The 27,207-nt window shown below is 31.5% G+C and overlaps 1 protein-coding gene across 3 annotated transcripts in view; it reads left to right on the top strand.

Moving 5' to 3' along the window:
- LOC143068153 (peroxidasin-like) overlaps positions 1-27,207 on the top strand; it is a 41,005-nt gene that overhangs the window by 6,292 nt on the left and 7,506 nt on the right. Inside the window, exons 2-16 of one of the 3 annotated variants that reach the window (XM_076241972.1) lie at positions 1,963-2,034; positions 13,119-13,190; positions 13,936-14,007; positions 15,143-15,214; positions 16,595-16,758; positions 17,548-17,589; positions 18,936-19,053; positions 19,267-19,433; positions 20,197-20,466; positions 20,808-20,924; positions 21,468-21,632; positions 22,481-22,747; positions 24,017-24,283; positions 25,075-25,314; positions 25,792-27,072. In XM_076241972.1, the coding sequence (XP_076098087.1) occupies positions 1,963-2,034; positions 13,119-13,190; positions 13,936-14,007; positions 15,143-15,214; positions 16,595-16,758; positions 17,548-17,589; positions 18,936-19,053; positions 19,267-19,433; positions 20,197-20,466; positions 20,808-20,924; positions 21,468-21,632; positions 22,481-22,747; positions 24,017-24,283; positions 25,075-25,314; positions 25,792-27,072 (3,386 nt within the window). Of the gene's footprint in view, positions 1-1,962; positions 2,035-13,118; positions 13,191-13,935; positions 14,008-15,142; positions 15,215-16,594; positions 16,759-17,547; positions 17,590-18,933; positions 19,058-19,266; positions 19,434-20,196; positions 20,467-20,807; positions 20,925-21,467; positions 21,633-22,480; positions 22,748-24,016; positions 24,284-25,074; positions 25,315-25,791; positions 27,073-27,207 lie in introns of those variants that run through there. The other 2 variants (XM_076241980.1, XM_076241989.1) reach the window with 2 other exon arrangements.

The following is a 27,207-nucleotide window of genomic DNA, read 5'->3' as shown; positions in this document are numbered from 1 at the left end:
GTGGTATAAATCAAAGAATCAGGAATAAAATGAAAGTGTGGTATAAATCAAAGAATCAGCCATCAAATGACAAAAATTACCAAAATATATCAAGAAGGCAGCATACAGCAAATAGCAATAGAAAGGTGTAAATATTGGTGTTTTTTTCAAGTGTCTATTTAAAATGCAAAGGCACGTTGTTGCAAAATATATAATTTATTCGCGCTGCTATAAAACTTGAAAAAAGCTCCACAAGTTTTTTTTGTTATTGTTTGTTACGAAATATTTACACACTGATTTTAATAGACATATGTTTTAAATTTGCTTCTGAGCAGTAGTCTTTTTAGATTTAATTTTGTCTCAAATATTCTAAAAACAAGTTATATTTCTATTTAAAGCATCTGAAGCAATTGATTAAAGATGTTCACAGAGTTTTTAAGATACTAGGGGGTGTTTAAAGACTCTGACTACTCATGAGGGTCTCGCAAGGTCGGCTTAGATTACTTTTAAAATGCCAGATAAGTGTACCTTTTATTTCATGGTAAAAATACCAATGGAAGTCATCATTAAGATGAGGGTATAAGCTTATATGAGTATGAAAACTTGAAATAGCTAATCATGACACTTATCCAGTTCTTAAATGAGATATAAATAATGTTAGTACTGACGAATTTTATCTGTAAGCATAGTTTGTCAGTTTTGATATCTTGCACAGAATAAATTTAGAAAAACTGCAGTATGAAATTTCAATACTGTTTTTGAATTTTCTATGTTTTTTGAATTCAGAATTAGGTTTATTTGGGCTGTAATATCAGTGACTTTTATAATTACAGGATGTTTTGCATTTTATTATGGTTACCAAGAGTAATGCATGTTGACATTTTCAATATTTCATATTAGGTTTTAGGATATTGACACTTTCATTGACCTATTTTGGATTCATTTTATTTTGTGAGGTACTAATTTTTGCTGATTTTATAGGTTAGGGTGAACAACAAATTTAAGACCATTTAAAACTAAATACAGAATATGCTGTTTTAATACATGCAGAACTTGACAAAATCACAATCAAATTGCCAGGAACGTACATTTTTTTCTCAGTTATCTGAAATTTGTACCAACAAATATAAATGAATTCTTAGTAAATAATTCATTGGTAAGCAATGTCTGATAAGCATTAGATGTGATCACATTGTATGTACATTTGCTTGCCACTTATTTGAATGAGCAGCTATCATAACTTTCACTGGTAAAGCTAGCCTATGTATAACATGAATGATAAGTATGACCATGACCTTAGCTTTCACTGGTAAATTTAGCCTATGTATGACATGAATGATAAGTATGACCATGACCTTAGCTTTCACTGGTAAATTTAGCCTATGTATGACATGAATGATAAGTATGACCATGACCTTAGCTTTCACTGATTAAGCTAGCTGATGCATTACATAAATGAAAAGTATGACCATGGCCTTAGCTTTCACGGATTAAGCTAGCCTATGTATAACATGAATGATAAGTATGACCATGACCTTGGCTGTCACTGGATAATCTAGCCTATATATTACCTAAATGATAAGTCTGACCATGACCTTAACTTTCACTTGTTATAAGCTAGCTGATGTATTACATTAATGATAAGTATGACCATCATGACCTTAGCTTTCAATTGTTAAGCTATCCTATTTTTACATGAATGATTGGTATGACCATGATCTTAGCTTTCAATTGTTAAGCTAGCCTATTTTTACATGAATGATTGGTATGACCATGATCTTAGCTTTCAATTGTTAAGCTAGCGTATTTTTACATGAATGATTGGTATGACCATGACCTCAGCACTCGCTGCACATAATTAAGCTAGCCTATGTATTACATGAATGATAAGTATGAATGATAAATATGACCATGATTGTATTGACTTTGTTGTGTTGTTGGTTTGCTTGGCATGTGTGTATAACTGCTTCTGTTTCTTTGCAGAGATCTAAGATTTAACAGTTTATCACAATTGAACAGAGGATCATTTATAGGATTACATAAAATAGATACTTTGTAAGTATAACTTTATATGTATAATAAGAAATATATGGTAAAAGTTGACAACATTAAATAGCATGGATGTCTACAGAATAGCCTAACCCCTTGAACTTACCCATTAGGTTGTAAGATTGAAACACTGCAGGTGTGCTTGTTTCCAAACTTATTATACTCGGATTTCCACTTTTTCTGATGAAGGTCTGGGGTTTCTCTGTGGACTCCAGTATTCCTCCCCTAATAAAAACTCTCAAGTAAAAACTGACTGTTATGAAATAGACAATAGTGCTCAAAGTGGACGTAAAACACAAACAATCAAACAATCACTAATAATGCCCTAGTTGTTTTTACCTTCTTTCCATCAACAAATATATTTATCCAAAAAGAGTGGATAAAGGGATGATTTTATCTTGGGTTGCCCAGGTTTCTGACTTAGTTATAGACTTGATTTTATCTAGAATGGAAAGAGCAAAAGTCTTTCAGCATTGGCTTTAAATGAAATTACACTTGTGACTTACTAAGACTTCTGTAAATTCATAATTTTTTTGTGTGAATGTGTTATTGCGGTTTTGTCATTTCAGACTAAAATGCAATTAAAATTTTTGTGATATTGAGAAAAAATCATCTTAAATTCATGATAAAAATTTCAAAATGAGAGTTTGAATTATTGTGATTATAACCCTATCACATTTTTTTGCAATAATAAAAACACTCGCAATAATTTCTGAATTTACAGTATTCACTACAGGGGAAACAATTATGTAAATATTAAGAAGAAATAAAACTAAAGGCTTGAATTTTGAAATAAAATGCAAGAAGATACTGCTTATTAAAATACTTTCAGAATGTAAAAGATAACATGGAGTCTCTGTAATTATTTTATTGCTACATAGAAAATCAGATACATTTCACATTGCAATCTAAAATTGAAATTAATTGAGTTATCATCTCTTTCCAATAAATGTCTTGATAAATATATAATAAATGATTATTATTAATACAAATGTCAGTTCTGTATTTGTAAAAAAAATTATCATCAGCAGATAAAATGAGATAATTTTCATCAATTTATTAAAAATCACACTAATTTATGATCTTATTTTCTCTGGTAAAACTCTGAAAAGTACCAAAATAATTTATAGTTTCAAAAAAGCATGTTTAATTATTTTCACCAATCTTTATTAATTCAATTTTGAATGTAACCAGCTTCTGATTGGCTGACTTCGATTTGTTTATCATCTCATAGACATAATTCTGTGTGCACCACATTTTTTATGGGTTTTTTAATAGACAGAAAAAATATTACAGTCATTCCTTAAATAATATATTTTTTAATTTTATTTTGTGCCAGTTTGTGGGCTTACTAGCTATATGTGTACATCCTTCTTAAAAGATACTTTAAACACTACATAAATAAAGGAAGTTTGGATGAGAACATATTTTTTTTGCTACATCATCAGATGTTATATTATTAGTATATAAGTTACATAACCTTTGGTGATCTGTATATTGTTTGGCAGTTACATACAGTTTTATGTGCAACAATGAATCAGATAGTCTATATTCATTGTTAGACAATTAATACAATCACCAGACAAGCAGGTGCTTCCATCTGGCAGCCTCAAACGATTGTATGCTTCATGTGATATACCCATTATACATACATCTAAATTGTGGAATATGATTTGATTGCTGTGCTTTTACAGATGTACATGTATTTGATTGCTGTGCTTTTAAAGATGTACATGTATTTGAATGCCACATGCCATTTGATCATGTTATACATTGATGATTGCATCTTGTTTTTATACAGCACTTTTTGTTGTTTTATAATAATCTTATATAGAGTTAATTATTTGTTTTATAGATAAATGTTTAACTGGTTAATATAATGTAAAATTCAACAAGAATGCCTTCAGAAATATCCTTTTAGACTTGAGTGAATGATATGATTTTGCTTATGTTAATTTCATGACCTTAAATCAAAGTCGGGATATTTGTCTAAACACATTACGTGTAGAACATAGAAAGGAGGGATCTTATCCTAAATTCCTGAGAAAATAAATGCCATATCCTGAATATCTATGAAAAGAATATGTTAGTTCCCTTATAGCAGTATACTGGGTGGGTTATTTAATCCATAATTCCAAAATTCCGATCAAAAATAGAGTTCCCTGAATTCCCACAAATGAAACGGCTGAATCTTTAATTCCAATAAAAAGGTCCTTCCGACCCTCATACAACAAAACATCATGCAGTCTTTTCTAGAGAAAATGCTTTGCTTTTAATTTTGAAAATCTTAGTGATCTTCAATGAAAGTACAATCTCGTCCTGAACATGCATTACATATTTGCCACTGGACATTAAGATTGGCATCTAGTGTTACTTTTTTTTGTCTGTCTACTGTATAATCTATGTAAAACAAGTGTTATATTACTGACGTTTCAAAATCCACATGATCTCTCCTCCTACACTATACATTAAATCTAACAATAGAATTACCTAGCAGGAATTTCGATTTAGTAGCAATTTATAGTATACTTAATTCTTCATGTCATGTACTCCTACTGATGCAGTGAAGATTCCATTCAGTGTCAGTTAACAGCAGTATCTGATAAACATGGTAAAATTGAGAATGGAAATGGGGAATGTGTCAAAGAAACAACAAATGACCATAGGTAGATAACAACAGAAGGCCACCAATGGGTCTCTAACACAGCGTGATAATCGAGTGCAGGTACAGCTGGCCCCTAAACAAAATTTGTACTAGTTCAGTGAAAATGTTAACACATGTTGGCAGTACAAGGTTTATTAACTGAGGTTATTCCAGTCTTGTTAACCTACATTTAAGGAATGAGCGACTTCTAAAGTTGGGTATTAAGTGATACATAAGAAATTTAACAAGAATTGCAAAAAATATTAAGACAATACAACAGATTAAATTAAACCAACCACTGGCAATGAACTCTTCCATTAAATAGAAAAAAAGAAATTTTTAACTGCAGTCCTTTTTGAATTAGAACAAGAAAATGCAGGAAACCCTAGTTTTATATGCATAAAATTGAGAAAGGAAATGGTGAATATGTCAAAGCGACGTATTATGTTGTAGGACTTACAATTTAAACTATGGCAACCTTTAGTTTAATTTTGTATTTCTCAAATTATATGCTTATAAGGTTTTACCTTCAGATCAAATATTGAAGACTGCAACACAGTTCCTTTACATTTAAGTCACAATGACCTACATTTAATGTACAGTAACTTGGGTATTATAGGTATGTCTGAAAGACATTACAATTTTTTGCACAGTTCATTACATTTTAGTGATAAAGTCACTGTACCTTACATTAAAGGTGGGTCATTCTTTTCTAAGTTTCAAAATATGAAAAAATACTATGAACCAAAATTGTCTCTTTATAAACATGTATTGTGAACCTTATCATGATGCACAGTCCATTTAATTTTTGTCCTGACATTTCAGGAGACCATACCATACATTCTTATTTGGATTCTTGTGTAAATACATATTTCCGCAAAGGCAGAGGAATTCTATTGTATGTGTATGTATAAGGAGAGAATGCACAGTTATTAAACATTTTTGAAATTTTTGTTTGGTAGTATGAAATTAATTTCATAGTCCAAAAGTAAACGTTTTAAATAGATAAATAAGTAAATGATTAGATCATATTTTGAAAACCTAGGACAAAAAATATTGACTTAGAAATCCAAGGTATGCCAAATATCTAAGAGCCTACTTATGAAAGTTTTATCAGTGTGTTTGTCATATGTGGTAATAATTTTCATATGATTTGATAATGTGTTTACGATGAATGCATGGTTAACATTTGAATTAAATTACATCTGCTCTTGGTTTCGTTGTATAATCAAGACTGTTGACAAATAGTTTTTGTCCCTAAAGACTTGTGGTATGGGTGGGAATATTTGTGCAATTAATAATCTGCATGTTGTTAGTGGTAGGTCAATGACGGTAACTTGCGTAATAAACTCTTATCGCTGTTGTTTAATTTTTTATGGGTTTTCCAGATTTTCAGAGAACATTTCCATTTCATTAGAATAAGGAAAGTTTTGGGTCTCCTGCATGATACATTTATTTATAGGGATCCTCTTTCACCATATTTCTTTTCAATGTAGTTTTCAGTTCTTCTATGAAAATAAGAGAGAACTTGTTTAAAAACCTTGTTTTTTCATCCATCAGTTTTGATCTCTCATGCAAAAAAAATCTTTAATGTACAACTTCTTATGGGAAAGGTGAAGAAAACCTTTTTATATCATATCATATTTGTCATTTTTATTGCTACAACTTGCTTATTTTTTCCCTTAAAAATTGGCTATGCATTTATAGGCAAATATATTATACTCAAAAGGATAAAAAAAAAAAGAAGCTGTATCTCTGTCAACAAAGATCTGTACAGTGTTCTTTTTATATTTCTTCAAATCTTTGTCTCAATGACCAGTTCTGACAGATTATTTCTGTTTAATAGAGGTATGTCTGTCATGGACTGTTCAATGATTTTCAAGTTTTATTTTGTTTGAAGCTTTTTTTCCTATTTGTTTTTTTAGTTTTGAATTTTTATCTTGCAGCTTGATAAGTAATAATCCTTTGATTGTGTCAAAACATGCATCACATGAATGAGCAATCTTTTTTTCCTTCTTTTTTTTGACATTGCAGAGCTGTCTTGCTTCGGAAGTAGCAATCCTCTGAAAGATATTTACTACAGAGATTGTTTACAAGATTGTCTGGTATAACGTATGAATCAGATGTTTTTGTGATTTATTTCCTCCTAAAACATCCTGATGTAATAATGTGTTAATCACTGAATGAAGATAGTACACAGAGATAAATATTTTGATAGTTTGTTCACCCTCCAAGGATCATCTTTTTACATTAATTATTATACAATCATTTCTCATGTGTAAAACTGAGAAATGTATATTTTATTTATATCGTTATTTTATTACAAATTATCTGAGATTTATGTTATACATATTTCATTCTATTATTATATTCTAAATACCATAAGTAAAGAATTCACCCAACAATAGCTCACTTTAACATCCTATATGATGTAATGTTTGTTTTATGCCTTTAGCTGTTAATAATGCAGTAATATTTTGTTGTGATGCACAAAATGCACTTTTGATTGTAAACAGTAATACTTTGGTGTGTTGCTTTATTGATTCAAGACTTGTAATATATATACAGTGAAAATAGTTTTGATTTACTGTGCTTATTCAGCAACCTTTGGGGGTATCACAATAGCAATTGCTCAATCAGTTTATCAAATTGCAATTTGAATTCTTCTCCAACAAACTAATTAACTGGTTATATATTTTATTAAATAGCTTCAATGAAAGGTTGTTAGTATGTTGTGAATGCAGTGATATAAAAAGTAACTCTAGTTTGTTATTATCTTTATCATGAAATTCAAATAAAATAATGACTTCACTTACTATAAATGAGCTTTTTTTAACTAGTGACTATAAATATTATAGTAAGTCATTATTTTAATTTGTATTAAGCACATTTTACCAGTTGATCAGTTTGTTGGAGAAGTATTCAAACTGCAATTTGATAAACTGTTTGTGCAATTGTTATTGTGATACCCCAAAGCCTACTGAAAAAGCACAGTAACAAAATTCACATGACCACAAGACAAGAACCTTCTATTTTTACTTATTAATCAACATTGAAGCTTGGACTGACTGAACAGTCAGAAGAGACATATATATAGGGATCACTTATCTGTCATCTTCTGTTGGTATCAATATCGTGCTTTATGTTAAAGTGCAACTTGAAAATGGTAATTTAGAATTCAACCAATCTTGTACAAATTCCTCTACAATTACCTGAAGTTGTGCACCTGCTATTTTGATTTTGATTTTATGTGTTTTAAAGAGCTATAGAGATTACTCAGTTATTTCTCCAAACAGATTTGATTGGAACATAACTGCTAGATATTATTAATATACTTTATACTCTTCAAAGCAAGGAAGATTATCCAAGACAACTATTTGATACACCTAGTTACAAATATTTACTGCCATTGATCAATGGTCAGTGTGAGAGGCGAAGCATGCAGAACAGGATGTGCTTGCTTACCTTTCCAAAGCGACAGATATCATCACTCATTATTTATCAAAGTTCAAGTTGTTCAAGCACTATTTTCAAGTGATGTTTCTTTATGTATTACTTTTTATGGGTCTTAAGTATGAATAAATTGATGTGTTTGAGATTTTAATGAGACAGCAATATTATATAAAACACAATTAATCTAATTAAAATGACATCTTGTATAGGTCAACAAATGGTCTTTAACATAAATATATATCTTAAAACTTATTCAAATTAGATATGCTGTAAATAGATTTGACCACGACTACCAAATACCAATGCCATCAGCAATAAAATAAAATTAGAAGTAAAAACTCCTTTTAGCTTGAATTTTCTTACATTTGACTAGCCTGTTAAAGATTGCTATCGGATATGGGTTTTGCTAATTGTGAAGGTCGTAGAGTGATCAATAGTTGCTTACTTTTATATCATGTGAGTCGTTTCATTGACAATCATACCAGATCTTATTAGTTTTACACTAAGATATTGATGTAGATACTCATTGACAAGGTTTTTGAATTTAACCACAATTCAAAGTTGCCATTTTTTCAGTGTTAAATCTATTTTAACCCTTTCCTCCATGGATTTTTTTTCCTCGCATACTTGATTCGCATAGGATTTTTTCGATAAAAAAAATCATCAGGTTTAAAGTATTAACCAGTATTTCAGCAATGAAATCTCATGAATATCCTTTTCATATTGTATACAAATTTTTTTAAGTCTGATGCAGACTTTTTGTAGTCAAAGCTTTTCAACTGAGGTACTACACAGGCGCTAAAAGGCGTCATTATGGAGTAAAGGGGGTGGCGTCAAAAAGCGTCATAATGGAGGAAACAGGGCTATCCAGGATGTTTCAGCTAAGATTTCTTTGAATTGAAGGCTTCATTTGCCAATGGTTTTGTTCAAGGGTAGGTTAATAAAGTAATGAAATTATGTCATTCTGGAATAACTTACATTAAATTATCTCAATACCAAAATATTGAAAGCCAAATACATTTAATTATCTTACAAAAAAACCATGAAAACACCATAGGACCAAAATTATTTTATTACCAACATTGAGTGACGGTTGCAATCTACTAAAAGAAATTAGTTTTTAGAAAAAGAGCATAATTTAAAAAAGGACAATAGATATATTCAATATTTAAAATGTAATATTCTAATTGTTGCACTTCAAGAGCACAATGGAACCTATGATATTAAGCGATAAAATTACGAAATATTAAGTGGCAATATTACTTTTCAGGTTCATGGTCAGCAACGTCAAGTTTAAATCCCCATATGGAACGGAACAAAGTGGTGTCCAAATCTTTTGATTGTCTTGAAGGATATTAATGATATTTGATGTTTATGATTATGATTGTTGTTGTATTATGTCTCTTGAATAAGATTGGAATATTTTCTAACTCAGTCAAGGTCACACTAAGAGTTATTTGATCATGTAAAGACTCAGAACTTTTAAATGGCATGGAATATTAATGGTACACATGTACTTGATATTACTGTTGAACCCCATCACAGAGTACAAAATGTATGTCACAAAGGATATTAATGGTGCTTGATATTATTGAGGCAACCACAAAAAATGTTGCAAATTAAGGTTTGAATGTCAGTCTACAAGGTCAAGGGTAAATACTTTGTACATGAAGATGAATTCAAGGAGTAGAGTGGGGTGCTCATTTTCGCCGGGGACACAATTTCGCCGTTTAAGGATTTTGAGGTGTAAAAACTTCAAAGGATGGCTGAAATGGAAGAAATGTACCCGTAAATTATATTTTTATAACAAATATAATATTTTTTTAAACTGAGACAAAATTGCGGCTCCTACCGAAAATGACCAAAAAACGGACAACGATTTTCGGACAATTTCCTGATTAAAAAACACGATTTCAAAGAAGTATTTCTAAGTAAATATTTGACTGAATGCCCTAATTTTGAATTCTTTATACCTTTGAAATGTCTGCTATTCATCTATAATGCAATTGATTTGATAAAAATTGTTAAAAGCTGCGGTTATTTGATTTTAAATAGATATGTAAAAACGGCGAATATGTGTCCCCCATTGGCAAAACATCCGGAAATTTAAAACACCCTTTAATCTAACTTTTGAGATGATTTTCTTAAAACAAACCGGTTTTCAAGCTTAAGTATATTTTGCATTTGAAGTTATCTTCATATACAAATATCAGTATACTTCAAAAACATTTAGACCTGAACAAAAACTGTAGAAAACATGGAAAGATGTGGCGAAAATGAGCACCCCACTCTAAGGAGTATACTTTTGTAGGATTTGCTTACAGTTCCTTTGATTTTTAAAAACTGAAATGTCCACTTTTGTGATATTGATGTTCCTTTATGCTTTTGAAGGTCTGTAATATTTTAAAAAAAATTTTAAAAAAAAATTTTAGTTTGGGAAAGAAAGATGAAAAAAGGGATATTCACACTCGAAAGTTGATAAAAAATTGATAAGCAATGGCAAAATATGAAAAAGGAGCAAAAGACAAACAACAATAGCCAAAACACAATATGAAAACTAAAGACTCAGAGCTGCCTCCACCATAAACTGAGGTGATCCAAGACACTCCTGAATGGTAATCAGCTCCTTGTCCATCATGTTTCTCATTATATGATGTCACATTCATAGAACATAAACTCCACCATAAACTGGGGAGATCCCAGACACTCCTGAATGGTAATCAGCTCCTTGTCCATCATGTTTCTCATTATATGATGTCACATTCATGGAAGAGTGAAAGGAATTGATTACAACAATTAGAACATATCTATTGCCATATTCTGTAACGGCCAACCAACTTGTGACAGTGTCTTTTTCAAAGTGATGACTTCAACTTCACCACTAGGAACTATTGATTGAATAGATTCCTTGTAAGAGAATTTGGAACTTGAACTTAAAAGTATCGAATCAAACTTAGTTTACATTACCTTGTTTTCTTTAAAACTGGCAAATGTGTTATTAGTATAAGATGAATTTGAAAGTGTTGTTAAAGTTTATTGCTGAAATTGCAATAAATGAAACAGGAAATTAATTTTGATGTTCAGGAAGTACTGTAGAAGAGAAAGCATATATCTTTTACAATGAATCTCCCCACTCATCAAGATTCAATGTAAGATTAATATCAACAAATGTATTGGCTTTAAGTAGAAAACAATTTACAGTAATTGAAATAATGAGGGCATCTGGCTATGTTTCTGTGTGATACATAGGCAGTTCTTATCATATCTTACACAAGATAGATCCTTAATGCCACCATAGACTGGCTGATAGTGCCACATTACACTTCAACACATGTTAAAGAGAACAATTCTTTTCTTAAATTGAAAACAAAAAACTTTGGAAAGAATAAAATGCAATGGAATATTAGATATTCATGGGTGCTAGAACACTTGAATGGATAAAATCGTGTCCAGAATTAAAAGATTTTCAACGACAAATGCTATTATAGATTACCAAATTATAACAGCTATTATGACTGCTTATTAAGGACTACCTAATGTTTCCTAAGTGGTGTCAAAATACCACCCAAAAACATAATCAACAGTAGACAAGTATGAAATGTTTCAATCATCAGAAACTTATTGTTTATGATTTCTTGAGTTCCTTATTGCATGATATCAGTTCATCAAGGAAGATTTTACCATCTTCAGATAATATCCATCAGTAAGATTATGCAGTATTTTTGGTAATAAGCCATCTGCAGGAATCATGATAGTTCATAAAACAACAGGAATAATAATTGTTCGTTTTTATTATTTTATAAGTAGTAACTAGATCTCCCCCTCTCATTCAGGAGGAGATCCCCACTCGTTCACTTCACCTTTAGATTTGGTTTTATAAGTAGTAACTAGATCTCCCCCTCTCATTCAGGAGGAGATCCCCACTCGTTCACTTCACCTTTAGATTTGGTTTTATAAGTAGTAACTAGATCTCCCCCTCTCATTCAGGAGGAGATCCCCACTCGTTCACTTCACCTTTAGATTTGGTTTTATAAGTAGTAACTAGATCTCCCCCTCACATTAGAGTCCCCCACTGATTCACTTTCATCAATGCTTAATATTGGTTCAAATAGAGGTCTGGACAAATTTCAAATGTCAATTGTTACAGCTTAATGTATACTTAGAAGATAAAAGCTTATATGTATGGTACAAACTCTGTTCTTGCATCCAACCATAGATGTATGACCCAACCTTCTTCAAACTTGACCATTGAGAATTCTATTGAAATTATTTGATATAAAGGGTCAAGGTCACAAATTTTGAGATTAATTTTTAGGCACAGTATAGTTTTAAGAATAGCATACAATCTCCATCAAATATGATCAAATGTCTGGTTAAACATTATTCAAATCAAAAATGAAAGGTCAGGGTCATGTGATGAAAGAAGAACAGATTGGATTGCAATGGTATGGCTCTACTTTCTGGTGAAACTTGATGTAGATGATCATGATGATGAATTAATTACAGCTAAAATTACAAAACTTTTTTTGACTTATACAAAGTTTATTGGTACCCATATTGTCATTGAATCCACTAAGTAGATATTTAAAGCCATCTATATATTGATTTGAAAGATTCCTTCTGAGGAAGATACATTTTGATTATTAGATTAACAGTAATATTCAAAAAATCTTTTGAAGAAGTATAATCTAGAATATTTGATAGATATACAAACAAGAAAATCAAATGTTGTGTGGCCTAAGCTTTCATAATTAAGTAAACTTTGCTTGCTTTTAAATGGTACTTATTACTGGTATATTGTATTTAAAAAGCATAATTTTAAAAACATAGTCCTTGCGTCCTTTCAAAAGACTGTTTAACAAGACACTTCACAGTATTATAAGTTTCCAAAATGCTGTGTCATTAGTACATGTATATAAAGAATAGCCAAACTTTAATTTTACCCATATTTAATGTACTAAAAAAAGAATTATATTTGCTTTTATATTTTCAGATTATTAAATAACAATAAGCTAAGAAGACTGACAAACGGTGTATTTGAAGGTCTTACAAATTTACGTTTTTTGTAAGTATGATAATTTATATTGCACTGGTATAAAAATTGAACTTACACAAACACTCACATCTCTAATTAAGTTCAATTTTGTTGCTGAACATGCAAATATTATTTTCCATTTAGATACAAACTGACCTGTCATGTTTAATATATATAAAAAGATATTTAGTGCCAATGAGACAACTCTCCATCCAAGTCACATTTTGTAAAAGTAAACCATTAAGGTCAAAGTACGGTCTTCAACACAGAGCCTTGGCACACACTGAACAGCTAGCTATAATTTTGATTTAGGACCCCAAATATGACTGGTGTAAAACCAATCAAACAGGAAAACCAATAGTCTAAACTATATAAAAAAAGAGAAATGAGAAACATGTATGAACCTCAACCACTGAACATCATGTTCTATGTAGATTTATTAATTGAGTTGATCACAAATCTTCTGGCAAACAAAAAAAGTTATATATTATTGCAGTGTAGTTTTAAATTCTGAAGAGATTTCTGTTAACATAGGGGAAAAAAACCTACATGGCAATGCTTCTGTATAAAAATAAGAAGATGTAGTATATAATTACAAATGAGACAACCCTCCCCCAGAAGGGAAATGACATCCCCGTGGTTTTTTTTTTAGGTTTTTGATAATTTCATCAATCTCATAATATCACATTCATTAGCTTAAATTTTGTGAGAGTAGTATTTTGAACTTATATTTATTATAAAAAGCATGTTTCTTATTTTCTATGCTTTGTTGTAGATATTTATATCAGAATGAATTAGAAGAAATTGAAAGAGATGTGTTTGCTGATACTCAAAATTTAGAACAGTTGTAAGTATATAACTTACTTTTATCAAGTTTATGTACCACATTTAGAAAATTAAGGACAAAAAATAACATGGTAAACCTTGAGAAAAAAATGTGAAATTCCTAAATTAAAAGTTCAGACATGTTGCTGCTTCTCAGCAAGACACATATCTGTTAAGCAGGAAGAAAAAACACTATCTGCTCCAGTCTTAGTGGGGAAATATTTCATCCTATGAAATGATCTTGTATTAAATGTAAATATTCCCAATATGGTATGCGTTATATGCTGTTGCCAACAATAAACATAGATTGATAGGTTATTTTAAGAGCTAATTTCCTATTGCTTGTAGACTTTGTTTGACTTGCTAGCTTTGGTTGTACATGTATTAAAATTTGCTCAAGCATTGCAATTTATATAATAAACCTATAATTAAGAATGGAGATAAGGAATGAGTCAAAGAGACAACTAACAGTCCAAAGAATAGAAAACAGCCAATGGCCACCAATGGGTCTTCAACACAGTGAGGAAATAATGCACCTGGAGGCGGGCTTTAGCTGGTCCCTAAACACAAATGTGTACTAGTTCAATGATAATGGACATTACACTAAATTTTGAAACATGTAACTGATTGAACTTAAATTGAAAAAAAAACATACAAGGCTTGCAAAGGCTAGAAGCTCCTGACTTGGAGCAGGCTAGCTGTGGAACAGTAGCTCATGGGTCCTTATGTTATTTTTTGACTATTTGTGGACCATAGTAAAAAAATAACATAAGGACCAGTCACCTATGAGCTACGGTTCAATTGCTAGGAGCAGGCTCAAAAATGCAGTGGGGTCAACAAGCATTGGGAAATTAACTATAAAAAAGTTATGTAGTGTGGAAATTTCAGATAGCTGGAAAAAAGCAATGTTAACCTGCTTAAAATTTATAAATTACTGAAGTTAATCAAAAAATTTCATGCAAATATATCTGTTGATTCAATATTATTTTACAGAAGCAATTTAATTTTTGGTAGAGTTGACATGTACTGTTATTCCCCTTTGTTATCTGAATATTCTGCTTGAGTGATTATTTTTTTCTGTGTTACACAAGAACAGATTTTTGTGTTTTCATGTTTTCTAGCATATGTAATACAAAGTTCATTTAAATCTTTTGCAGATTTTTACACAGTAATAAAATCAAACATTTACCAGATGGATTATTTTCACAGACAAATAATCTACAAAGATTGTAAGTATTGTTACACTTCCCTGTTAGAAAAATATTGCTTTACTTAATTTAATACACCAACTTTTAGATTATCAAATCTGTTTGGTGCCATAGATATGTTTCTGCAGTCAATTGTAAATCTCAAGCATTTTTTTATTTCGTACATTTGAATAGAATAAAATTTTGACCGGTATAAGACTTTTTTGGACACTGCTATTTTTATGCCCCATTTATTGTCATTATTTCTTTGGTCTGTGCGCCCATCTGTTTCTGTCCGTTCATCCGTCTTCTTCAGGTTAAAGATTTTGGTCATGGTAGTTTTTGATGAAGTTGAAGTCCAATCAACTATTAAAATTTAGGACACATGTTCGCTATGAGATGATCTTCCTTATTTTAATGCCAAATTAGAGTTTTTACCCCATTTTCACTATCCACTGAACATAGAAAATGATAGTGCGGATGGGGCATCTATGTACTATGGACACATTCTTGTTTATTACTATTTAAAGAAAATCACATATTTATAAATACCAGAATTCAAAATGGGGACTTCAATAGTATGGCCAGCACTTTCCAATCAAATAAATTGCATTAGAATTTTATATTTTTTGACTTTGAAAAATGCATTATTATCGGTCTATTTTTTAACCGTTTCGATCCCATCACAAGTCTAGCTTGCTAATTAACCAATATCTACAAATGTTTCAGAAATATTGCTGCAGCTGTGACTTTTTCTGAGATATCAAATCATGTGTCAATACACTAATTTGTCAGTTACAATATTATACTATGTTCACATATGAATTGATAAACAAGCACTTGTTGACATCCAAGGGTCATATCATGCCTTGACTGGTGACACCCTTTTTCAACTAAATGACATAACCTAGAAATAGCAAATGGAAATTGGGAATTGTGTCAAAGAGGCAACAACCCTACCAAAGAGTAAAAAAAAACTGAAGGCCACCAATGGGTCTTCAACACAGTGAGAATTTACACACACAGTTGGTGGGCCTCATAGATCAGCTGTCCTCTAAATAAATATGTGTACTAGTTCAAAGAAAAATTGACGTCTAAAAAGAAAGCAAAAATTAGGCTGGCTTATGTTTTAAGGATAGGTCCACTGTAAGCTACATAGTTCCCTTAAGAATAAATAAAGATTATAAAGTTGAGTTTATGTCCATATTGGAAAAATCAAGCATGTTATATAGTTGCATCACTCCAATCCACTTTTTAAAGTACAGATCTTTTTTTATATTTATGTCATGGCCATTATTACATTATTGTACATTAAGATGTTTATCTGAAAAACTAGAAGTGCTTTAACAACCATTTAATAACAATAGTTTTATATTTTGAGTAGAATTTCCAGTAGTTATTATTATTTTTTCTTTATTTTAGACGACTGGACGATAACCCAGTTGATTGTGGATGTAAAATGCATTGGTTATACCAATTGTTACACGACAGAAATAGAAACGTTCAAGGTGCCGTAACGTGTAAAGGACCCCCAACATTTGCAGGAAGAGCACTTAATACTCTAGATGAAAATGATTTTCAGTGTGGTACATATCAGTTATATATTTTAGAGATGTATTAATTCTAGGGGGACAATTCTGCTTCAGAAAAATTCATTAATTTGCTTAACAATCAACTGTTTTATCCTTTTAGTTAAAAAGAAGAAGATCAACTGAATGAATTATTACTTTCGAAATGTGATAGATGTTAATTTTCTATATATGAACATGTACATGAATATAACATGTTGTAACAGAAACCTAAAAACCAAAAGTTACTGAATTGGTTTCCAGTAATTATACCTACAGTAAAGGAGTACATAAATTTATTCATGCCACACCATCTTTAAAAGATTTTGGCAATAGAGTAAAAATTTAGCTGTGTAAAAAATTAAGAGAAGTTAGAAAAAAAATACCCCAATTTAATAGTATAGATCATTATAGTGTTATTGCACTTATATTGAGGACAGTAGTTGATAAGAGAGGAGTGTTGGGGAAGCCAGGACCCCTTAAATGGAGCTTCATATATGAGCCTGCAAGTGTAATATGATATACTGGGAGGAACAATATTTCTCAGTATAAGGTGGAATAACACTTTTATAATATAGTACCAAATATTACAGACATTTGATAATTTTACTTCATCCAATTTCTACACATATATGATGCCTGCATTTCCACCATCTTGTTAAGAACACATATGGTTGCATGAAAATAAAATACTTTTAAACTTTTTTTTAGAAGTTTCCTTAATGGTTATACAGGTAGAAACTAAATACAAAACATATTAAAAAAAAAGAAAAGGAATAATTTAATAATTATGTTTGTTTTATTTAGATGAGCGAACATTAATAATAGAGGACAACCGCAACAGCAATAGTAAGTTTTTGGTCTTTTACTTTTGTTGCACAGGTATAATTTATGACATTTGTAATAACATTATTTTGTTATTAATTTTAAGACGAAAAACACTGAAATACTATTCACTATTTGGATATACATGTATTAAAAAAATAATTAAAAGTCAACCATTCATAAATGATATTTCCAATAGATACCAATTATCTTTATTTATTATACACAAAAGTTGTAAGAAAAACTACATTATACTCAATAGTCATAATACACAACAAGTAGTGAGTTTAATGTGTTGCAATTTTTCGTCATGGATTTATTTTGATATTTAGAATATGGATTAACCCAAGGCCACCAATGGGTTTTCAGCACAGTGAGAAAATCCTGCATCCAGAGGCATGCATGAGCTGGTCCCTAAACATAAATGTGTACTAGTTCTATGAAAATGGACTTCAAACTAAACTCCTATAATACATTTTGCATTCATCAGCAATGTAAACACATTTAAGGGCAATCAGCAGATATTTTCTCAAATCAACAACTGCGCTAACAAATGGTGCGAACAAAACACTAACCATAATAGTAATAAATTCAGCCATTTGACAAAAAAGGAAATAACATGAAACAAGCATCCCATGTCCAACCCATGACACCCAATATCTTGATATATTCAACAAAGTGTGGAAAATATATTCTTCAGGCTGGATAAGGGTCAGTTTGTGTATTTTCAGTTTCACATCATTCAATGTGCAAATTGTGAAAAGCATGCAATTTGATATTTAAAACAAGTGGAAACATGGCTTATCAACTAGAAAAATATGAGTAATGCATATGTAACATGTTTAATCATATTAAGTTCCCTCAAAATAAAAATCTTGTTTAGCAGGTGATTATGGCAATATGATAAATTGATTAAATGCAGAATGATTAAATCTTATCTTAATTTTAATCTATACTATTCCTTCTTTTAACCTTGAAAAGATGTTTGCTTTTTTGAAAAGAATATTTGATATAAGAATAACTTTTTATACTGAAATATTGACCTATTCTTGAAATATTTATTAAAAATTCAAAGAATTTGTGTCAAACCTTTGCAGGTGAGATGCTTTTATTGTTATTGGAAATCTACCAGTACAGATAACCATGAAGGTCAATTTCTAATTGCACTCTGCTCTTTTGTGAAATTGACAAATTACACTTAGTCTATAGATATGTGATAAAGTTTGTCCATTGCAATCTGCAGGTAATTAGTTATTCCTCAAGGTACTCCTTTTTCTCAGTCAACTAAAATGAGTGTCCCATTATATTGTACAAATATGTTGAAAGTGCAATTAACTTTCTAAAACTATTGTTTGCTTTTTTTTTGGCAGCAAGACCTCAAATAATAACAGAGCCATCAGCTGTCAATGTGACGTTTGGTAACACAGCTTATTTTGTATGCCGAGCCGAAGGTACCCCAAGACCAGAGATCACCTGGCTACATAATGAGTAGGTAAAAGTCTTATATCAATTTGTTTTAAATAATCAGAGAATTTAATTTCTTGACTTTTGAAGTAACGATGTCTACACTATAGATTTGATTTTTTTTAATAGTTAAATCAAAAAGTTTGATGTTGTATCTTTGACATATATTCCCCATTTCCATTCTCAATTTTATATGTTTTGTTTGTTCTTTTTGAAAACCTCATGCTTATATTTTAGATACCAATTAGACTTCAGTGACCCACGGATTAATCAATTAGAAGATGGAACTCTCATGATATACAACACCAAAGAATCAGATAGAGGAGACTATCAATGTATGGCTAGAAACCCGTCAGGAGAGGTCAAAGCTAAAAAGGTCCAGTTAAGATATTCTGAGGCTGAAGGTATGACATCCATATTCATTAGACTTAAATTACTATTATAAAAGGAGATTATTCAAAAAGATTGTACTTGATGCTGTACCCAGTTGCCTGTAAAACCAACTTATTGTCTGTCTTTCTGAACACTAATAAATAATAAAAGATAGTAAAATATTATTAGCTTACCAACAGAGTTCATGTCAGCATATGCTATATTTTGGGAAGCAGGTTCATATTTATCCTTCATCAACAGGACCATGAATGACATTTTCATTGCATTTTTAATGAAACTGCAAATATGAGCTTCCCGAAGGCTGCTATCAGACTTCATGTCAGCATATGCTATATTTAGGAAAGCAGGTTCATATTTATCCTTCATCAACAGGACCATGAATGACATTTTCATTGCATTTTTAATGAAACTGCAAATATGAGCTTCCCAAAGGCTGCTATCAGACTTCATGTGAACATGCATTATAGTGTAATATGTTTTCCAATTAATTTTCTTTGAACTTCCTGTTTACCACATACTTCAAGCAGGGGTATCATTAGTCAGCAATAGCTCACAAGAATTAACTTTGAAAAACTTCAAAACTCATACCCAATGAATAAAGACTTCCCACTGATATTTTATATAAATTTTATTTAAAAAAAGCAGTCATTTGTTTGAAATCAATGAAAATTGGTAATATCAAAATAATAACTTTTACAGGGAGGAAGTAAAGTATTTTAAATGCCAGCATTGGTTTAGTTAAAGATTATGATATTTTTTCTCTCCCTTATCTAGTTTCCCCACGATTTGTCGCAACTCCGCAAGATGTTACAACTTCAGTTGGTAATTCAGTACAATTAACCTGCCAAGCTACAGGCCATCCTGAACCCCAGATACAATGGACAAAGAATGGTAATCAGCTGTCTCCATCGAACAGAATCAGTGTCATGTCCAATGGAGACCTGCATGTAAACAATGTACACACAGAGGACCAAGGATTGTACAGATGTACGGGTGTCAATAGTGCAGGCTCTATAGGAGCTGCTGCTAGAATTTCAGTACATGGTAAGTTACCAAATTTTTTTTAATACATGTATATCAGAGACATTTGATTTGAATAAAAAAAAAGTATTTATTTGAACACAGTAAAAGGTATGTTTAAACTTGTCTACTTTGGTTCTAAGTAGATTATGTGAGATTTTGTTGAATGTTGGGGAAAGAAAGGTTGATATACATTTAAAACAGATTTCTTATCTGCCTACCCTCATTTCTTAAACTTGATAGCTAGTTGACAAATACGTTTTGCAAATTCAAACCAAAAGGGTATTTGGATATACACCAACGAAGAAAAATACAGTAACTATGTCGAGGTCAATTCATTAATTTTGTGATTATTCAATTTTCAGAGCCACCAAAATTCCTAACAGAACCATCTGACGTACAAGTAACTGGAGGAAGCACAGCCACATTTAGATGTGAAGTTTCAGGAACTCCAACTCCACGTATTATATGGATTCAAGGAGGTATGTCATATATATATGGAATGATAGATCTGCACTTTTCTTAAAAAATCTGAAAAGTACAGTTCATATAATGCATTCTCATGAAAAGATGATTTCCAGTTACTGGTCAAACAGGTGCTCAGTCATACTTTTGAGCACTGTCCCTAATTTGTCCCTAATTTGATTGGCTATCTGACTATTGTCACTTTTTCAATAGGTTCAGTAAAAGAGGGGTGAAAGATACCAGAGGGACAGTCAAACTCATAGATCAAAAATAAACTGACAAAGCCATGGCTAAAAATGAAAAAGACAAATAATACTACACAAGACACAACATGGAAAACTAAAGACTTAGCATCACGAACCACACCAAAAACTGGGTGTGATCTCAGGTGCTCCGAAAGGGTAAGCAGATCTTGTTCCACAGGTGGCACCCTTTGTCTTAGGTCAGTAGTAAGCCAAATAAAATTATAACAAATTAACAATAATTAATTTTTCAAAAAAAAGAAAATTTTGACTAGGGTCAAAGAGCTTATAATATTTGACACTTTTTTTTTTCTTCAGTTGGTAGTCCTTTACCTCGAGAAGAAAGATTTGACGTACAGAATGATGGTCGATTACTTCAGATCAGATATGTTGAAGAGAAAGATAAAGGACTGTATACCTGCAGAGCCATAAATGATGTAGCTACTGTAGAGGTTTCAGCAGAACTATCCATACTTCAACAGTGTAAGTTCATCTGTAAAATTAATAAGTTGTAATATTCTTCATTGTTTTGGTTACAACCTTGCTAAGTAAAAAAGCTGAAGTAATAAGTTTGAATTTAAAAGTTTTTTCAAGCATCTTCTCAAATATATTTATTACATGTATTATAAACAAACATTGTCAAAATAGTGCAATTAAAATTCAGGAAGAAATCCTCATTGCATACTAGATCTAAGTGTTTTCTTCAACTTTAAGGATGCAGGAAAAAATAGAATATCACTTGATTGACATAATCAGTGTTCAAATTTACAGTGAATACTAATATCAAAATTGAGTACAAAGTGGGAGAATATATTTTGTATCTTCCTTGAATATGCATACATCTTTGAACCAAAGAGATGTAAATGAACCTAACCAAAATGGACATGATGTGACCATTTAGCCTTCAACAATGCACAAGTGCCAACTTACATGGCCAATCCTTTATCAGTCTGGTTCTAGACAAACATGAAGACACCCAGAAATCTTACCCAAACACCAATTTCTTAAATGGAGTCCACAAAACCAATGAAAATATTCTTGACTCAGGGACAAGCACAAACATATAGCTGTGGCTGCACTAAATTAGCTTTGTAAGAACTCAGAATTAACAGAAAAATATATATGTCAACATGATTTCGATATGAATTAATTGTCCACTGACAACATTTTTTTATTGCATATGTAGAGTTGTAGGATTGCTTTTAAAATATAAGAATAAATACATGTATAAATAAAATTATAAGGTAATTAGTACTAAATGCTAGATGTTTTCAGATTTAAGATTTGCTTTACTACATTTACCTATGATATTACTATGTTTTCTTTTACAGCCACTCCAATAGCAGCCAGTAGAGAATCCACAGTGGATACTTATGCTGGAGCAGATATAATACTCCACTGTACATCAGATGGAGAACCTACACCACAGTTCCGGTGGATAAAAGATGGGACATTTATACAGAACTCCCATAAGTTCTCCTTACAAGGGAATCGTATGATAATAAGAAATGTTTTACAGAGTGATCAAGGCAGTTATGAATGTTACGCTGAAAACACAGTTGGATTTGCTAGAAATACAGTGGCACTCAGAGTGTTTGGTAGGTTATCTTGTGAACAATTTCAGTATTTGTATTGTTTATTTACTTAATTTTTTACTTTTGATACGACTGCAAAAATTGAAAATTATGGCGTCGTCGTCGTCCGAAAACATTTGGTTTTCGCACTCTAACTTTAGTACAAGTAAATAGAAATTTATGAAATTTTAACACAAGGTTTATAAAATTGAGAAAGGAAATGGTGAATATGTCAAAGCGACAACCACCCGACCATAGAGCAAACAACATATATGACCATAAAAGGAAGGTTGGGATTGATTTTGGGTGTTTTGGTCCGAACAGTTAAGGAATTAGGGGTCAAAAAGGGCCCAAATAAGCATTTTTCTTTGTTTTCACCTACATAGTAGAGGGGCATTATGTTTTCTGGTCTGTGCCTCTGTTCGTCCATTCGTTCGTCCATCCGTGCGTCTAGTCCCTTCAGGTTACAGTTTTTGGTGAAGGTAGTTTTTGAAGAAGTTGAAGTCCAATCAACTTGAAACTTAATACACATGTTCCCCATGATATGATCTTTCTAATTTTATTGCCAAATTATAGTTTTGACCCCCAATTTCATTGTCCACTGAACATAAAAAATGATAGTGCGAAGTTCAGGTTAAAGTTTTTGGTCAAGGTAGTTTTTGATGAAGTAAAAGTTACATCAACTTGAAACTTAGTACACATTTTCCTTATGATATGATCTTTCTAATTTTAATTCCAAATTAAAGTTTTAAACCCAGTTTCACGGTCCACTGAACATAGAAAATGATAGTACGAGTGGGGCATCCTTGTACTATGGACACATTATTGTTAATATTTGGACCTGGTTTTCAAATTGGTCCACATTCAGGTCTAAAGGGTCTAAAATTGAACATTATTTGAGGTCATTAAAAATTGAATTCTTGGGGTTCTATGATATGCTGAATCTAACCATGTATTTAGATTTTGGTTATTGGACCATAATAGGTAAATGTCCAATTTAAATTTTTTTAAGTTTTTAAGTTTAAGTTCTTAGACCACATTCATTCTGTGTCAGAAACCTATGTTGTGTCAACTATTTAATCCCAATCCAAATTCAGAGCTGTATCAAGCTTAAATGTTGTGCCCATACTTGCCCCAACTGTTCAGGGTTCGACCTCTGCGGTCGTATAAAGCTGCCCCCCTGCGGAGGATCTGGTTTGATATTAACTTTCAAAAGTACCTCCAGTTAATTGAAATGTTTATAAAATGTCACAGACAAGTATGTCCATTAATCTTATTTTGTTGGTTTTTTAGGTGAGGAGAAAACTTATCCAGGAAATAGGTTTGTTCAGCAGGCTATAGAGCAAGCCACACAAAGAGTAGACACAGCTATTAATCAGACTAGAGCTCAGTATTTTAACAAAGACAAAAAGCACTCGGTACAAGATATGTTGGCAATTTTCAGATATCCATCTGCTGATGCATTGGGAATTGCTAGAGCAGAAGAAATTTTTGAACAGACTCTACAAATAATTCATGATCAAGTGAAAGAAGGACATCAGTATGACTTACAAGATGCTGGTAAGGATTACTATTGAGGATTCATTATTATTCGTATAATACCAATTTACGCAGATTTCGTGGGAACTGGTTAACCCTGAAATTAAATGTCTATTGAACAACAAATTTTCCTTAGGCTTGAATGTAGAATTTAGCAAGACCACAAAATTAGATATCCATGAGCATGCAAATTTTTCTCAATCCACGAAAAAAATGGTACCCAAAAAATAAATGAATCCGCAGTATTAAATAAACAAATACGATATAAGTCCAAAAGTTATTTGATAAAATAAGATATTATCTGAACAGGATCTGATTACCCTTCCAGAGCACCTGAGATCACTCCAGTTTTTGATTGGTCTTGTGTTGGTCAGTCTTAAGTTTTCTATGCAGTGTTTTGGATTGTTTGTCTTTTGTTTTTTCCATATTACATTGTCAGTTGACCTCAACTTATGAGTTTTGATTGTTCCTTTGGTATCTTTCACCACTTCTATACAACTAACAAATTAAAATCAGGAAAGTAGGGTTTCCAGATCCATACATATTTTGTTCGAAATAGATTTTATTGAGGGGGTATCTGCATGGAAGAACGCGAAATAAAATTGCCATTTCACAATGAACGAACATTCCAAAATTTCCTGCACGTTGATCTTTTACAGATTTCATGAAACACTGTGAATAATGAACCTTTTTCACAGCTGCACATGAAATAAAAATGGCAAAATATTTTGCACGAAAATAACCCTTTATTGAAAATAATTGATCAAATAAATAAAAATTTTGAACTAATATTAATTATATACTTGTTACAGCTGCAGAATCATATACAGACATTATATCACCTGGTCATCTGATGCTGATAGCCAACATGTCTGGATGTTTGTCTGTACCACGGGATATTCTCAACTGCAACAACATGTGTTATCATCGTAAATATCGTACATTAGATGGCACATGTAATAATTTACAGAACCCAACCTGGGGATCTTCTGTTACTGGATTTAAAAGATTGTTACCGCCCATTTATGAAAATGGATTCAATACACCTGTAGGTAGGTACACACTTATTTATCTTGACATTCACAATTTTAATTTTACACTTAAGTGAGAAATGTACATTTCATCAAGCTATGTTCTTAAAAAAAACTATCAGTCTATATTGGATACTCTTACGGATTGGTTTTTGTTAAAACTTGTATGGATGTTTGTCTATCAACTGAAAAATTAAACTATTTGTTTTTCATGTTCTAAAACCCAAATTGGGGTCAGGGGCAGAAATGTAGATTCATGTTTAAATAATACTTTTCAATAAGTAAGTTTTACGCATAAACATAGAATTGTGAGAGTTATATGAACAGAAATTATGTCCTAGCTACGGATCTTTTTATTTGATACATGGTAGCATTCTATAAGAAGTTTATAAGTGTTTTTCTTTAGTTTTATTGCTTATAATTCCTAAGTTAAGAAACTTTATCTTGTAGAATAAATATTTGATAAAGAAAAATTAATGTGTTGATTTTCTTATTCAGGTTGGACACAATCAAAGCTGTACAATGGAATACATTTACCAAGCCCTCGTCTTGTGTCATCACTACTAATGTCGACTGATCATGTGACAGAAGATGAGAAATATACACACATGTTAATGCAGTGGGGTCAGTTTGCTGACCATGACATGGACTTAACTCCTCAGTCCATCAGTTATGCACAGTTTAGTGATGGTCGTAGGTGTAACGAGACATGTGATAAATCCTACCCTTGTTATCCCATCCCAGTTCCAAGAAGTGATAACAGAATAACCTCCCATGCGTGTTTGGGATTTACAAGAAGTAGTGCCTTGTGTAATTCTGGTTCTACATCTATTTTTTATAAGACTTTTGCTCCTAGAGAACAATTGAATGTAATCACAGCATTTATAGATGGAAGCAGTGTTTATGGTAGTAGTGACTTTGAAGCACAAAGACTTCGTGAATCAACAGGATTAATGAGAGTTGGAGTTCTCTCAACTGGTGGGAAGCGATTACTTCCCTTTGATAATTCTGGTTTCTTACACCACCTTGATTGTCAGGTGGAGCCAAACAAGAAAAGGGTACCTTGTTTTAGAGCTGGTGATCCTCGTGCTAACGAACAAATTGCTTTAACAGCAATGCATACTTTGTTCATGAGATACCATAATCATCTTGTTTCAAGATTTTCCTTATTGAACCCACACTGGGATGGCAATATGTTATATCATGAAACAAGAAAAGTTATGGGTGCTATTATGCAGCATATTACATACCACCAATGGTTGCCAAAGATTATAGGTGAAAGTGGAATGAAGAAATTAGGGTTGTACAGACTATATGATCCAAATGTTAATCCATCAATAGCCAATGAGTTTGCTACAGCTGCTTTCAGATTTGGACATTCTTTGATTCAACCAATCATATTAAGACTGAACGAAAGTTTCCAGCCTATCCCTGAAGGCAATTTACCATTACATCAAGCTTTCTTTTCGCCACATAGAATAATTGAAGAAGGTGGAATAGATCCAATTTTACGTGGACTTGTTGCATTCTCCGCAAAAAAGAGAATGCCAGATGAGATGATGAATTCCGAGTTAACAGAAAAGTTGTTTTCATTGGCTAATGTAGTTGGTCAGGATTTAGCCTCCCTGAATATACAGAGGGGTAGAGATCATGCCCTTCCATTTTATAATGAGTATAGAAAACTTTGTGGATTACAAGAAGCTAATGTATTTAGTGATTTACGAAATGAAATATCACCAAGAGTTCTATCAAAACTACAGGATCTATACAATCATCCAGGTATAGAATTAATTTTTATCAAAGTATGCATGAAAAAATGAACATTAGTTATCAATATTATTTATTTGAAATGAAACCCTTCATAATTTGAACATATTACATTCAAAGTAACTTTCAGTTGTTATATAGACAGGA

This window comes from Mytilus galloprovincialis, chromosome 1, assembly GCF_965363235.1.
Source record: "Mytilus galloprovincialis chromosome 1, xbMytGall1.hap1.1, whole genome shotgun sequence".
Lineage (NCBI taxonomy): Eukaryota > Metazoa > Mollusca > Bivalvia > Mytilida > Mytilidae > Mytilus > Mytilus galloprovincialis.
Note: the sequence above shows the minus strand (reverse complement) of the source record. Positions and strands in the feature narration are given on the sequence as shown.